The 15,278-nt window shown below is 39.8% G+C and overlaps 1 protein-coding gene across 1 annotated transcript in view; it reads right to left on the bottom strand.

The window, feature by feature from the left end:
• The window catches only part of FAM185A (family with sequence similarity 185 member A), a 51,231-nt gene extending 37,066 nt beyond the window's left edge, over positions 1-14,165 (bottom strand). The window contains exons 1-4 of the mRNA XM_056118588.1: positions 13,722-14,165; positions 10,201-10,310; positions 8,320-8,412; positions 2,771-2,909 (exon numbers count right to left, since the gene is read on the bottom strand). Of these exons, the coding sequence (XP_055974563.1) occupies positions 2,771-2,909; positions 8,320-8,412; positions 10,201-10,310; positions 13,722-14,106 (727 nt within the window). The 5' untranslated portion in view covers positions 14,107-14,165. The remainder of the gene's footprint in view (positions 1-2,770; positions 2,910-8,319; positions 8,413-10,200; positions 10,311-13,721) is intronic.
• Between the last annotated feature and the right edge of the window lie 1,113 nt (positions 14,166-15,278).

Consider the following 15,278-nt stretch of genomic DNA (forward strand, 5'->3'; position numbering starts at 1 on the left):
AAACTGATTTTAAGTTCAATGGCCAGTACTGACTGTTGAGTATGTTCCAGGGAACACAGTATCACCGCTGGGAGAGCACCCCCTCTCTCAGTCCTGGAGCTGTATAGATTTTACTATTAAATTGAGGCTCAATAATTATTTCAAACATATTAAGTACTCATGTTTTCAAAATCTTTTTTAAAACTAAAAGATTGACAATTCACTACACTGCCTTACTAGCACCAGCTATGCTTTCTAGTATCACCCAATAATTCATGCTTAATACTATAATCTGGAAGATTGGCTAAAATGCAGCTTTATAATAGAAAAAAATGTGTTGTTTAAATAGGAAAAAGTTTAGGGGCTAGAGTGATAGCACAGTGGGTAGGATGTTTGCCTTGCACGCAACCAACCCAGGTTCGATTCCCAGCATCTCATATGGTTCCCCGAGCACCGCCAGGAGTAATACCTGAGGGCATGAATCAGGAGTAACCCCTGTGCATCGCCAGGTGTGACCCCCAAAGAAAAAAAAATAGGAAAAAGTTTAAATCTATACATCCTGAAAAATGGTCAAAAAGGCATTTGGCAGATGTGTACTGTACTTCTTTGCAAGGACCAGTGAGCCTTAATTCTATCTCTATGTATTTCAGAAAATATTCCTAAATATGAATCACCTGTGGCATGAAAATTTAAGAAGTGTGCTGATATGATGTAGAGCACCACCATGCCCTTTGCCAAATTACTTCACCATTATGCTTTATTCTTTTCTTTCCATAACACAAAAGTTAACCCTGCAGAGAATGTTTCAAAAGTTGTAAGAAGATGATTCAAAACTGAAAGGGTGCTGAGAGGATCTGGTGTCAGTACAAGCATGCATATATCATTTTATTGTTTTTTGTTTTGGTTTGGTTTCTTGGCTCACACTTGGTAATACTGAATACTCACGCTGAATCTGTGCTCAGGGGTTGCTCTCAAAGATATTACAGGGCCATGAGCAACCAAGGATCAACCCAGGCATCCTACAATCAAAAACTGTGCTCTACTGTCCTGCCACTATAAAGCATTTTATCAAAATTAGTATCAGATCGAGAAATCATGATATATACATTCAAAAGAACAAAAACAACCAGTGCTGGTGTGGATGTGGGGAAAAAGGGACGCTCTTTTACTGGGAGCGAATGGTGGGAATGCACACTAGTCCAGCCTTTCTAGAAAACAATATGGACAGTCCTTCAAAAACTAGAAATCGAGCTTCCATATAACCCTGCAATACCACTTCTGGGGATATATCCCGAGGATGCAAAAAAGCGCAGTAGAAATGACTTCTGTACCTATACGTTCATTGCAGCACTGTTCACAATAGCCAAAATCTGGAAACAACCCAAGAATCCTAGAACAGATGACTGGTTAAAGAAATTTTGGTACATCTACACAGTGGAATACTATACAGCTGTTAGGAGAGATGAAGTTATGAACTTTGCTTATAAATGGATAGACATGGAGAGTATCATGCTAAGTGAAATGAGTCAGAAAGAGAGGGACAGACATAGAAGGACTGCACTCATTTGTGGAGTATAAAACAACATAACATGAGGCCTAACACCTAAGGATAGTAGATACACAGGACAGGAAGAGTGCTCCATAGCTGGAAGCCTGCCTCATGAATAAAGGAGAGATGGCAGCTGGAATAGAGAAGGGCTCACTAAGAAAATGATGCCTTGAGGAACCAGTTGGGATAGGAGATGTGCACTGAAAGTAGATAAAGGACCAAACGTGATAACCTCTCAGTGTCTGTATCACAAACCATAAAAATACCCAAAAGTAGAGAGAAAGTATGGGGAATATTGTCTGCCATGGAGGTAGGGGGAGGGTGGAAAAGGGGGGGGGTACTGGGAATATTGGGGTGGGGAATGTGCACTGGTGGAGGGATGGGTGTTTGATCATTGTGTGATTGTAACCCAAACATGAAAGCTTGTAACTATCTCACAGTGATTCAATAAAATTAAAAAAAGAAAAAAAAAGAAATTGTGATACATACTTGGAATATGATGCAGCTCTAGGAAAAAAAATCATATAATTTATAGCAACATGGATTGAATCAGAGGATATCATATGTGTATCAATCACAAAGATAGAAATAAATACAAAATGGTTTTTCCCATATGTGGTACTTAAAGATATAAATAAAGAAAGCAACAAAGGACCAAAGGCAACACAACAGAACTGATGCACACAATTGAGTTCAGGTAGAAGCATTCCATTAGGGAGCCATTAGGGTCCTTGGGGGGAGTGAGGCGGATACACTGGTGATGGATGTGGTCTTTGAATTATGTGCATGAAAAACCATCATTAATCACTTTGTAAATCACAGACCTCAATTAAAATTTTTTGAAAAGTTTAATTTCTACAGATTCCACACAAATGTTCTGCTAGCTTAATCTTTAATTTTCATGCAATATAAAAGCAACCACTCAAAGCTCATCCTTATATTTTAACATTGCTTTGCTATGATTACTATCTTTAGACATATTTTTCATTTCCTTTAATACATAAGTTTTCAAAACCTGAACTATTAGCTTCATGTATAACAGCAAAATAGTTAATTTTCTGCTCAAATAAAATAGCCTATGAGTCATTTTATGGGCTTTTAAATAGATAATGGTCTGAAATTAAACTTTTTAGTCCAACATCCTCACAATCTTTCTTCAACTACAGAGCAGTCATCTCTTATGTCATATATGTCATAAATATGTCATTTGGAAAGTCTGATATTTTCCCTGTATTATCTTACCATGAACACTTCCTAGTGAAATATCCCCAGTGGCAGAAGATAGAAATGATGATTCTGTATAAAGATACTTGGCTTTCAGCAAACCATCTTCAGTAGATATATTAACAGAACTTCCCTGCAGTTTATCTACAGTCACAGTCTAGTAAGAGAAAGACCCAAATCAGTTCATATAAAACAAAGACTGGTATAAAGTCAGAATTATGCCTAAATATTTGGTGGCCAACTACACCAAGTGGAGTGATAGCAGAGCGGTAGGGCGTTTGCCTTGCAAGCCGCTGGCCCGGCCGAGCCAGATTCTATTCCTCCTCCCCTCTCGGAGAGCCCAGCAAGCTACTGAGAGTATCTCACCTGCACGGCAAAGACCGGCAAGCTACCCAAGACATATTCGATATGCCAAACACAGTAACAAGTCTCAATGGAGACATTACTGGGCCTGCTTGAGCAAATCAGTGAACAATGGGAGGACAGTATTTATTGAGTGATTCCTAAGCTAAATGTAAGATGACTGGGGTGCCCCGTCCCTACAATTCTTGGCCAACTACAACAGCAATTCAATGAGATGATGTGGCTCCAGGGATTGAACCAGTGTCAGCTATGTGCAAATCATATGCCTTAACCCCTGCACTTTCTCTCTAACCTCTATGTTCTGTTTTTAAGGTAGAACCAACTCAATGTGTGTCTACATTTAGTTGGATCTTTATTTTCCTTAATAATGCTATATATTTTCTGTTGAATTTATATTCTTTAAAATTTATCACTATTGATCTTTTCTAGATAATATAAAAAACAACATCATCATGAATATATTTTGCAAAAGGTAACTGAAATTTTAGGACATGCCTTTTCTGATTTTAGTGGGCTAAAGTATTTATTTTAATGAATTAATGTTACTTCTCATCTAGATTTTAACAGTCTATTTCTAGAATTGTTCTAATTCACATTTAATAAAGTAGTAGCTAATCAATGAATAAAATGGAAATAATTTTACATTTTGAATTTATCCCTAAGCTTTATAACAGGCATTTATGTCTCAGATATTGAATACAATATGAAATAAAAGTATCTGTTTAAAAATTCCAAATCATGATTATAGTAATTTAATGTTTTTGAGGATAAAGTACTGATAAAGATTTAACTTTTCAATTGTAACATCAGTGTTATCTACTTCTAATATGTCCTTCAAAGACAATTAATTTTGGTGTTATTTATTCAAGAATCCTAAAATATTAGAAGGAAATAAGTGTATAGAAAAACAGAAAATACTCAGATTCTTATAGGAAGTCCTCTGAATCTGCATCGCCAAGTTTCTTTTATAAAGAGATTTTATTTTATTTGGGGGGGGCACACCCATATGTGCTCAAGGCTTACTCCTGGTTCTGCATTCAGGGATCACTCCTGCTAGCTCAGGGACCATATTGGGTGTTGGGAATCAAATCCAGGTTGGCTGTGTGCAAGGCAAACACCTTACCCACTATACTATCACTCCAGTCCTTAATGGGATTTTATTAAGTATACATCAAATAATTATTTTTTATCTATTACAGTTTCTTTTAAACTAGGTTGTGACTTCATTATTTCGAACATAGCTTCAGTAAATTTGCAATCAAAAGAAGAGGACTTTAAGGGCTGAAGTCATAGTACAGTGGTAGGGCGCATGACTTGCACACAGCATACCCAAGTTTGATCCTTGGTACCATATGGTCCCCTGAGCACCACTAGGAGTGTCCTCTGAGTAAAAATCAGCAGTAAGCCTTGAAAGCCACTGTATATGGTAAAAAAAACATAAAAGATGGGGCAAGGAAGAAGTTTGCACTGGAGGGAAGCATACAAGAGTTAAAGTACTCATTCCTGGGAATATATCCCAGAGGGGCAAAAAAGTATAGTCGAAGTGACATCTGCACTTGTTTGTTCATTGCAGCACTCTTTACAATAGCCAGAATCTGGAAAAAACCCGAGTGCCTGAGAACAGATGACTGGTTAAAGAAACTTTGGTACATTTACACAATGGAGTACTATGTAGTTGTTAGAAAAGATGAAGTCATGAAATTTACATACAAGTGGTACTACATGGAAAGTATCATGTTAAGTGAAATGAGTCAGAAAGAGAGGGATAGACATAGAAAGACTGCATTCATCTGGGGAACATAAAGTAACAAAATAGGAGACTAACACCCAAGAATGGCCGAGATTAGTACCAGGAATTTTGCTCCATGGCTTGGAGGCCAGCTACACATGCTAGGGGAAAAGGCAGCTCAGATAGAGAAGGGAGCACCAAATAAAGGGTGTTGGGAGGATCCTCCCAGGATGGGAGATGTGTGCTGAAAGTAGACTATAGACTGAACATGATTGCCACTCAATGCCTCTTTTTGCAAACCACAGCACCCAAAAGGAGAGAGAGAACAAAAGGGAATGCCCTGCCACAGAGGCAGGGTGGAATGAGGTGGGGTGGAGGGGGTTGGGAGGGATACTGGGATCCATGGAGGTGAGAAATGGGCACTGGTGGAGGGATGTATATTTGATCATTGTATAACTGAAACCCAAGCACAAAAATTTGTAAGTCTACAACTGTACCTCATGGTGTCTCACTAAAAAAAAAAAAATTAAAAAGAAAAAAGAAAAGAAAAAAAAGAGTTAAGGTACTTTCTGTGCATCCAGACAATTCTGCTCAGGTCCCTGGAACCACATATTCAGATATATGAGAATGCAAATGTTTCATATTCTTCATATTCAGCATTACACTACAGGTATAATATTACTGGAGGGGAAAAAGGATTTTTTACTTATAAAGTTCCTTCATAAAAAGTTGTTCTATGCAGTTTAAATTCTTCAAGATTTTTTCATACAGCAAACAAGTGGGAACACTTTAGTTTGGGTTGTTATTTCTCTCTCTCTATTTCTCTCTCATAGAAAGTGAGGCTGTTTTAGAAAACACCAAAAGATAAATATTGAAAGAATATTTGAAACCTAATAAACTGGCAAAGGGCTCTTTAGATTATACTTTCTGCCAAACCAAATAAAGCCTTCAAATCTCCTTGTTAGTATCTAGAAAATATCAAGGATTTACTTTGTTCAGTAAATACTAAATATTTTGCTTACTAAGAGCAAGGAAAATATCTTACCCCAACTAAAACAAATGAAAGCAGTTAAAATACACTTTTCCATACTAGCTATTTTAACTAATCATTGCATAGATTCATTTCAAAGAAATTCAAAATTCACCAAGGGTCACATATAATTCATTATATATTCTAAATAGAACAGTTAAATTTAGGACCCATAGTATGACAGTTGGAAATGATAACTCTGAACAAGAACTGAGTGTTGAAACTAGGTAAAGGGATATACATGATAACCCTCCAGTATCTGTATTGCAAACCACAATGTCCAAAATGAGAATGAGAGAGAGAGAGAGAGAGAGAGAGAGAGAGAGAGAGAGAGAGAGGAGAGGTGCCAGGATGGGGGGAGTTAGGGAGGTGGGAGGGAAACTTGAGACACAGGTTGCTGGAAAATGCACATTGGTGGAGGGATGGGTGTTGGAACATCATGTGACTGAAATCTAAACATGAACAGCTTTGTAATGCTCTATCTCACAGTGATTCACTTAAAAAAATCAGGATACACATTTTATAGCAAGAGACTAAGGTTAAGATATAATGTTATTGACACTTTGGACTAAACTGCATACCTTGCTTATTAACAGAAATATCTAAGAAAAAAAAACACAAAGCAGACCTATAATCCCATAAAGCCAAGAGCTCTAAATAATACAATACCTTCCTGACTGCGATAAATTACCTTTTCTACATGAGAAGACAAACTTCCCGTAAGTTATTATTATATACCAAGATTACATAAAATGAAAACCAACTTTTAAAAATAAATTGTATTTTTAATTTCTTTAGGGAATACTGTTCTACAAGTACACTATATTTGACATTTAGGGGTACAACGTTATCACAGTGCACCTAGTATGTAAGTGCAATAGCTCTCCAACACAATCCATGGGACCTTTCCCTTCTACTCTGAAAACCAAGTAACTTTGTTTGTTGGTGTGAGGGGAAGGGGCTCCCAAACGATGTTGCAGAGATCCCAGGGTCCAACAGTGATTTTCATCTAAAACAGGCTGTCAATTCAGGGCAAGGGATCAAGGGATGGAGAATGTGATGCTGCTAAGATCTGAAGAGACTGAGCCATCTGGTGTGATAGGGTTTCAGGGACCATACCCTGCAATGCTCACGGGTAGTCCTGAGTGGTACCAGGAATAGAACCTGGGTCAGTCACAGACGGTTACATCCTAACCACTATATTATCTCCCAAGCCTCAAAAACAAGTCTTAAGGAACCACTGTGGATTTACTGTCAAAACTAAACTAGAGGCCAATTCACAATTTATTAGCAATTCACCCAATACCCTGATAAAGTGTATTTCTTGTCTTTCTTTTCAACCAAACTTTATGATCCTGAAATTAGTGACACGATTTTAACAACTGACATTCCCCATTTAAAAATGACACGTAAAGAGCAATGCTATTGTTTCTGGTGTTCGTTTGATTTTCACAATCTTATTGAGAAAGAAAAACAAATACTGCCATTTTCATTTTAAGAATAATGAAATGCAGTATCAGTTTACTAGTAAATTAGGATTTATCACGTTTCCCTTACCTTTAGAATACTATAGTAAATGCTACATTAGAATCAGCTATGTGTCAGGGACTTTGAAAGACTTTTTTATATGTATTAATTTAATCCTCATAACAGGCATTACTATTATTACATTTTCCAGAAACATAAGATCTATAAAGTTTATTAAACTCAAAAGCTCTAATGTGGCTTAGCCAGGACTCCAACCTATAGCTTGGTCCTCATTTTGTGCTCCTAACCAAGTCACAATACTGTCTCTCAAATGCCCATGAAAATATACATTGAACATTTCCATGAAAGTCAGCCAATTTGAATTTATTTTATACTAAAAAAAACAGAAATATACTTTAAAAATGAACAATACAAATGAATAATATAAAGACTGATTAGACTGACTCTTTAGTATAACAATCAAGCAAGAAACAAATAGTATAATAAAAGTAAAAAAGATAAGCTGTCAATAAACCATGAAACTTAGAACAATTAATTAACTAGAGAAAACAGTCTTCAAAATAACAAAGTGGGTTGTGAATCCACACGGGTGATGTAACTGAAACTGGGATGGGGTCACAAAAATTATTTTAAATAAATTTACAGTTTATATTAGACATTTTAGAGGCAGCATTGTGAATTGGTAATGAGGACCAAATTACAGGTTTGAATCCTGACTCAGCCAGTTTAGAATTTGTGACTTTAAACAAGTTGCTTAATAACCTTTACAGATCTTGTGTTTCAGTGAAGATGATGGATAAATTGGGAATAAGGGGTCAACTGCATGGAAAAGGTTAAAACTGTACCTTTAGTAGTGAATTTAATGGAGTAAATACGCAACTTGATTTTTAATGAACATCTGAAGCATGTGATTTTACAATACAACAACACTTAGATTTAAAAACTTATCAGTCTTACACTTTTATCTGAAGCATGTATATCTATATTTCCATAAACTGTTCCAAGGCAGATCACTTCACCACCCTTTGACTGAACATGCAATTTTTGACTCTGAAAAACAAAGATGCAGAGAAAAATAATAAATTTGACCTATTAAAAATGCTTAATATTTTATAAATTCCTATTAAAATAATAATAAAGTAGAAAAAGAACCAGGAATGAAACAGAAATGCACTGTTTGAAATGATAATAGCTACTAGAGAAGAACATCTATTGATAGAACTTGAACCATGTGGAATCAAATGGAAATAGAAGAGATATTGGGTCTTGTGGTAGCTTTACTGAAAAAGGATTTGGGAATCAAAGATCACTATGACTAATACATTAAATACTGCACATCAATGGTAAGGAAAATAATAATAATCACAGTTGTTGATCTTTATTTAGAACAGCAATATTTATCATTTTCCTAGCAATTAGGTAGCACCAGATACAAAGTTCATTAGTTTATATGAAACCAGTATTTAATCCCCACAAGAACACAAAGAGATAAATGTTTTTAATTTTACAGAGAAAGAGAATCAAGAATTAGAAATGTTAGATAACTTTATTAGATAACACAGTCATGGTCATGGTCCTCCCGTTGTTCATCAATTTGCTCGAGCAGGCCCAGTAACGTCTCCATTGTGACACTTGTTACTATGTTTGGCATATCGAATATGTCACGGGTAGCATGCCAGGCTCTGCCGTGCAGGTGAGATACTCTCGGTAGCTTGCCAGGCTCTCCGAGAGGGGCGGAGGAATCAAACTCAGGTCGGCCATATTGGCTGCGTGCAAGGCAAACAACCTACCACTGTGCTATCACTCCAGCCCAGATAACACAGAACATAACAAAATTCAAATTGAAAAAAAGCATTGATTGATTTAAAACTCACACTATTATGGATGGATTATCTGAAGGACATATTTGAACTTAGTACATAGGGTACCCTAACAAACTTAGGGTAAGCACTTACCTTGTATGCTGTTAACACCAGCTTAATCCCCAGTACCACATATGGTCCCCTAAGCACTTCCAGGAGTGACCACTGAGCACAGAGGCAGGAATAAGCCCTGAGCCCTGAGCCCCATTGGGCATAGTGGCACCCCTCTCCAAAAAAGTATTGTTCTGAATATGCAAGTGTTATCAAAATAAGGTAAATTATTTGTTCTTTTGTTCCCATAGCTTCTTAATCCTTAATTAATGAGCTATGTGGGCACATTAAAAATGTGACTAATTTAAGCACATTTACAGGGTTGAAAGATTGTTTTTACACTTTAATAAACTGAAGGAAATCATTTGATAAAGCTAAAAATTTAATATTTTAGAATATGAACAACATACAATTAATTTCATTAAACATTTGACAATAAAATCTAAAGGGAATATGAGGGAAATTTTTAAAACTGCTAGTTTTCAGAACAGAATTGATTTCAAGGTCAAAATTTTAAAAGGTGTTATACTCATTTGACTGGCTCTTCCTTGACTTTCAGATTTCAGTTCAGAAGTTATTAAGACAGAAGACCCCCTCAACAGATCTTGCTAAAACATTTCCAGTAACTATTTTTATTTCTAGCAGTGATTTTGTTTTGTGTATGTATTTATACCTTTAAAGCCTGGCAAGCTACCTGTGACGTATTCGAGATGCCAAACACAGTAACAACAAAGTCTCATGATGGAGACGTTACTGGGCTCGCTCGAGAAAATTGATGAACAACAGGAGGCCAGTGACAGTGACAGTGATTAAAGATTAATAAATAAATATACTGAAAATTCTGAACACAAGAATAATAGTTTTGCGATTTATAGTTTTTCAAGCCTTAAAAAATAATACTGAAGCAAAATTAAACAAAACATACCTTAACCGACTGTAAGATGCTGGTTCCCTGCTCAGTTTCAATTTTGCAATTATCACACTCAACATTATTGACTTTTACAGAGCCAGATCCTGATGACTTGATATTCAAATCTAAAAGATAACAGAAGTTAGTACTATTGCTAACTGTTGTGGGAAATCCTTCCCCTAACAAAAGGCCCCAAGACCAGTTTAGGTCTTTCAAAATTAACAAGGCAACTAATGTGTGCCCAAGAATGAACAAAACAGGTAATGGGGTGGCAAATTTGCACCTAGTAAAGAAGTTTAGAGACTTTCAAATCTTGAGGGTACATAGGCAAAAATAGAATAGGAAACTGTCATGATTTCATACTTTAGCTAAGTGAACTATATGTCTCTGCTCTTAATATAGTTACTAAATTGTGATGTATTTACTAAATGTCCTTAATGTCTCCGTCAACTTAAACACTGGCTTGCCTGAGGGGAACCAGGGTGGCTTAGAGACAGTGCATTGAATAAATGGTCTGCAGGTGAGCTTACTCATGGCTGCCCAGGTAACCCCAAAGATTGGGCAGTCCTTATGTGACTGTCTCCTTGTGTGTTTGTCATATTCTCTGCAAAACAACTGCTTGATGGAGGTCAAAGGTGCCAATCTTACCGGCTTCAGTGTGGTAAAATGTCATAAACTGACTCCGAAGCATTTTAGTATACCCCTGGAAATCAGGTTCTTCCATTACAGTCATGTTACTGAAACCTGGAGAAAAGAATTTTTGGCAATGTCTCTATAGGCTAATGGGTCTCCCTCTTTCACTTCAAGAGAATCAAATGTAAAGACCTCTTCTCCAGTTTTTAGAAAAGGGCTATTTATGTTGTTCAGTGTCATCCAAAGGGAGAAAGGAACATGGGAGGAAGTAAAGGATTACTAGCTAGCACAGTTACATTTTTTCTATGCTACCAAAATTTTTGCCTATTTTGATTTCAATATTCAGTTTGTATCCTCCTACAGTTAATACATTGGCAAGGTTTTTTCTGCACATTTTAGGTCATCAGGATATCCTGATATCAAGGTTGGTTCAAAGAAGTAGAGAAATGAGTCAGAAAGAGCGGGATAGACACAGACAGATTGCACTCATCTGGGGAACATAAAGCAACAAAAAGGGAGACTAACACCCAGGAATGGCTGAGATTAGTACCAGGAATTTTGCTCCATGAATGGAAGGCCAGCCACACGTTCTAGGTGAAAAGGAAGCTCAGATAGAGAAGAGAGCACCAAATGAAGGGTGTTGTGAGGACCCTCCCAGGGTGGGAGAAGCATGTTAAAAGTAGTCTATAGACCAAACATGATTGCCACTCAATGCCTCTCTTGCAAAACACAGTACCCAAAAGAAGAGAGAGAGAACAAGGGGGAATACCCTGCCACAGAGGCAGGATGGGACAGGGGGGATGGGGGGTGGGGGGGATGCTGGGACCCATGGTGATGGATGACGGGCACTGGTGGAGGGATGGGCACTTGATCATTGTATAACTGAAACCCAAGCACAAAATTTGTAAGCCTATAACTGTACCTCATGGTGTTTCACTAATAAAAAATTAATTAATTAATTAATTAAAAAAAAGAAGTAGAGAAGAGTCTTAGGGTAGTGAATGAGCAGATTCTATTAAGTTCAACTTTTGACTCGGCCTCTTTATGTCTGAGAGAGAATATACATTTCTGTTTATTGTTTTGTTTTTCTAAGGTGCTCAGAGGTTATTCCTGGCTCTGCACTCAGGAAATACTCCTAGTGATGTTTGGGGGACTATATAGAATGCTGTGGATTGAACTTGGGTCAGCCATGTGCAAGATAAATGCTCTACTCACTATACTACATACCCCCCCCCACCTCCCAGAATACACAAATTTTACCATCTCTCCCATGCAGAACATTTCACCATGGCATAGATTTTTAAAAATTTTTCCACCCATCATAAACGCTTTATGAAAACTTGTTGCACCTCAATTTTCTTATGTGAAATGGTGTCAACAATACATATTTGAAAGTAGAATTGCAAGGATCAGAAAAAACTATCCTGTGTTAACTGCTATTATGATTATTATCAGTATCATCCTTAAGTCTCAGCAGGGAGGAGAGCCTGAGGAACTGATCCTAAAAGAGTGTTGCGTGCACAGCAACTAGCATTTGTGAAATAACAGGGAAGTTTTTCTTCAAAGTCTGCTTTTCACAAAGAACTGACTTCAGTCTCAAAGCACCGACACATAACAGTTCAGAGTTTGGAATCTAATTGAAAGCATCATGGGGTCCAGGTTGGATGTGGATGATCCCAAGTGCAAGGCTCAATTTGGGGCTCGACTCCCTAGGCTTTGCACCAAGAGGAAACACTGTAGGACTAATCCACCAGACCATGGATTAGCAAGAAGCAGAAACCCTGGAAAATAAAGCACTCTGCTATTGCCAAACTGCAGGAAAAACGTGTTCAAGAATAACAACACAAGTAGTATTCAGCTTCCATTTCATTTCTAATATGTCTAATTATCAGCACCACTGGAGGCTTCAAATGAGGGCAGGAAAGTGGCAACTTCCGAAGGGGTCAAATATACATTAGGTTAGAAAGTCACTTTCTAACAAATTGCTAGGAAAATGATAAAAAAAAAAAAGAATAAAAAACACACTTGTACAGGCTTGCATCTACTACAGATAAAAGCCCCATCTTCAACGCGTATGTCTGAGCCAAGAGCGAGAGCGCAGCAGGTCTGGGTGGATGAAGCGACCACTCCCCAAAACCCCCAACTTTGGGTGAAGGAGTCAGAGCACCAGGATCTTAAAAGGGAGTGTTCATGCTGTTCAAAACCCCCAGCTTGAACATGATAACCTCTCAGTACCAGTATTGCAGACCATGGTGGGGGGGAGGAGGAGAGAGGGAGAGGGAGAGGGAGAGGGAGAGGGAGAGGGAGAGGGAGAGGGAGAGCCCTGCCATAGAACGGTTTGCAGAAGGGAAACTGGGGACATTGGTGGTGAGAAATGGACATGGGTGTTGTTGGATCATGGTATGACTGAACAACTTTGTAACTGTGTGTCTCACGGTGACTCAATTTAAAATTTAAAAAAAATTATAAGTATAAAAAAACAAACAAACAAAAAACCCAACAAAGCCCCCAGGTCCCAGAAGACCGGGTGAAAGGGGCAGACATGGGGGTGTGGGGGTGTGGGAGAAAGCCCCGGCCGATGTGTCTCCCCATGCAGGTCTCAGTTCCGTCCAGCAGGCACCACGTGGCAGAGACCTAGTGGGCCTGACCTCGGGTTTCAACTCGGCCCCAAACCCATTTCTCCCCTCCCCTGTGCACTGGGGTCCTCACCCGCGTCCTTGCCCGCGGAGTCCTCCGCTGCATTCTCGAACCTTAGCCCTCCCCGCAGCCCCTACCAAGTCTACCAAGCCCCTATCAAGTTTGCCACTTTCCGGTGAAGGGTGTGCAAGGCACCTCGGAAACGTGGATAGATAGAAGCTCCTGCCCCGCGCACCCCCAGCCCCCATCCCGTCCCCGTCACTTGCCGAACTTGACAGGCACGTTCACCTCCACGGAGGCCTGCGGGTGGATGGTGTCCGACACGATGCTCACCTCCTTCCGCGCCTCGTCGTACGTCACTTGCAGGCTGCCCGCGCCCCCGGGCGCGCCCTCCGCGCCGGTCACGGCCACCAGCACGCGCGCCCCGTCGGGGCAGGCCAGTGGGTCCAGCGGTCGGAGCGCCAGGTGGCACGGCAGTCGCGCCCGCAGCTGCCCAAAGGGGCTCACCGGCACGGTCCACTCCCGCAGGGTCCGGCGTGCGGAGCCAGACAGCCGGCACCGGCCAGCCTGACGCGGCCAGCGCCTGACCGCCTCGAGCGCCCAGACTCGGAGCGGACCCAGCCCGCGGCAGCCAGAAAGGGGGGCCAACATGGCCAGTCCTCTCGCGCCCTCCTCGGAGACGCTCAGACACCCGACAGTCTCACACCGAGCCGGGGCATGTCAAAAGAGGAGACACTTTGGGGGGCTTCCTGATTGGCAGAAACAAGACGGCTCCCGGGGTCCCGCAACTCAGATCTCGGTGGAATACACCTTACAGGCGCGTGAGCGTCTAGCCTGACCCCCACACTTCACCCTCTGCCCCCTGTCGCGAAGGACGACGGGATAGGTAGTTCTTAGGGAATCTGACCATGAGGGACTCTGGCCCAGTTAGAAACTACATATCCCGGTAGGCATTGCGCAGGGTATTAAAAGCAGGTGTTAGATTGGATGGGGGGGTGGGGATTTTGTTCCTCTCTGAACTCATTTGCCATTGGAGGAAGGGCGGGGAACGAAACAGGAATGACCAATGGAAAACGCTGCAGGAGTGTGGTGGGCAAGGCTCTGTGGTTACCTTGGATACCGAGGACGCGACTCCCTTTAAGTGGGTTGAGCTTTGTTTGGAGTGAGACTAGGAGGCCAAACAGAGAGAAAAATCGGAACAAACAACTACCAAGAGTAAGAAACTGAGCCTTTGAAGGTGAGAGTGCTATGCAAAATAGATTATCCTCAGCCCTTGGTTAAATTCAAGCTTCACTTAACTAATGCCGAATCTTCTGAAAAGACAGAACTGCCCTCTCTGAGGAAACTCCCTATGTGATAGCAAAAAAATACAGGAACAGCGATTTCCTTGGCTCCTTCCTTATTCTAAAAGATATCCTAGATCAGGAATTGAACGTTTCTGGGCTTAAAAATTCTTGTCACAAAGGATCAAACTATGTAAGCATCCACAAGATTGCAAGGTGAAGTATTTTCAATTTAACTATTGCATTGACTCAAGTTATCCTGAAATAGTCAAGATATCTAAACTCATATTAACAACAAATGATCCTTGGTTTTGGAACTAAAATGGGATGAAGGGTGGGAGTGGAGAGAACAATGCAATGGGAAGAATGAGGTGGGGCAGGGAGAGGAAGGAAGACAGAGGGAGAGGAACAGAGGGGGGAGGGGGAGAGAGAAATAGAAAGGGATACTAAGAAAGAGAGAAAGCAAAAGAAAGAAGTGTGCCGTGGTGCACTTAGAAGCACATGGACTGATTATTTTCCTGGGATTGCTACTCATTTGGT

The sequence above is a fragment of the Sorex fumeus genome, unplaced genomic scaffold, assembly GCF_029834395.1.
Source record: "Sorex fumeus unplaced genomic scaffold, SorFum_2.1 ptg000037l, whole genome shotgun sequence".
In the NCBI taxonomy this organism is placed as follows: domain Eukaryota; kingdom Metazoa; phylum Chordata; class Mammalia; order Eulipotyphla; family Soricidae; genus Sorex; species Sorex fumeus.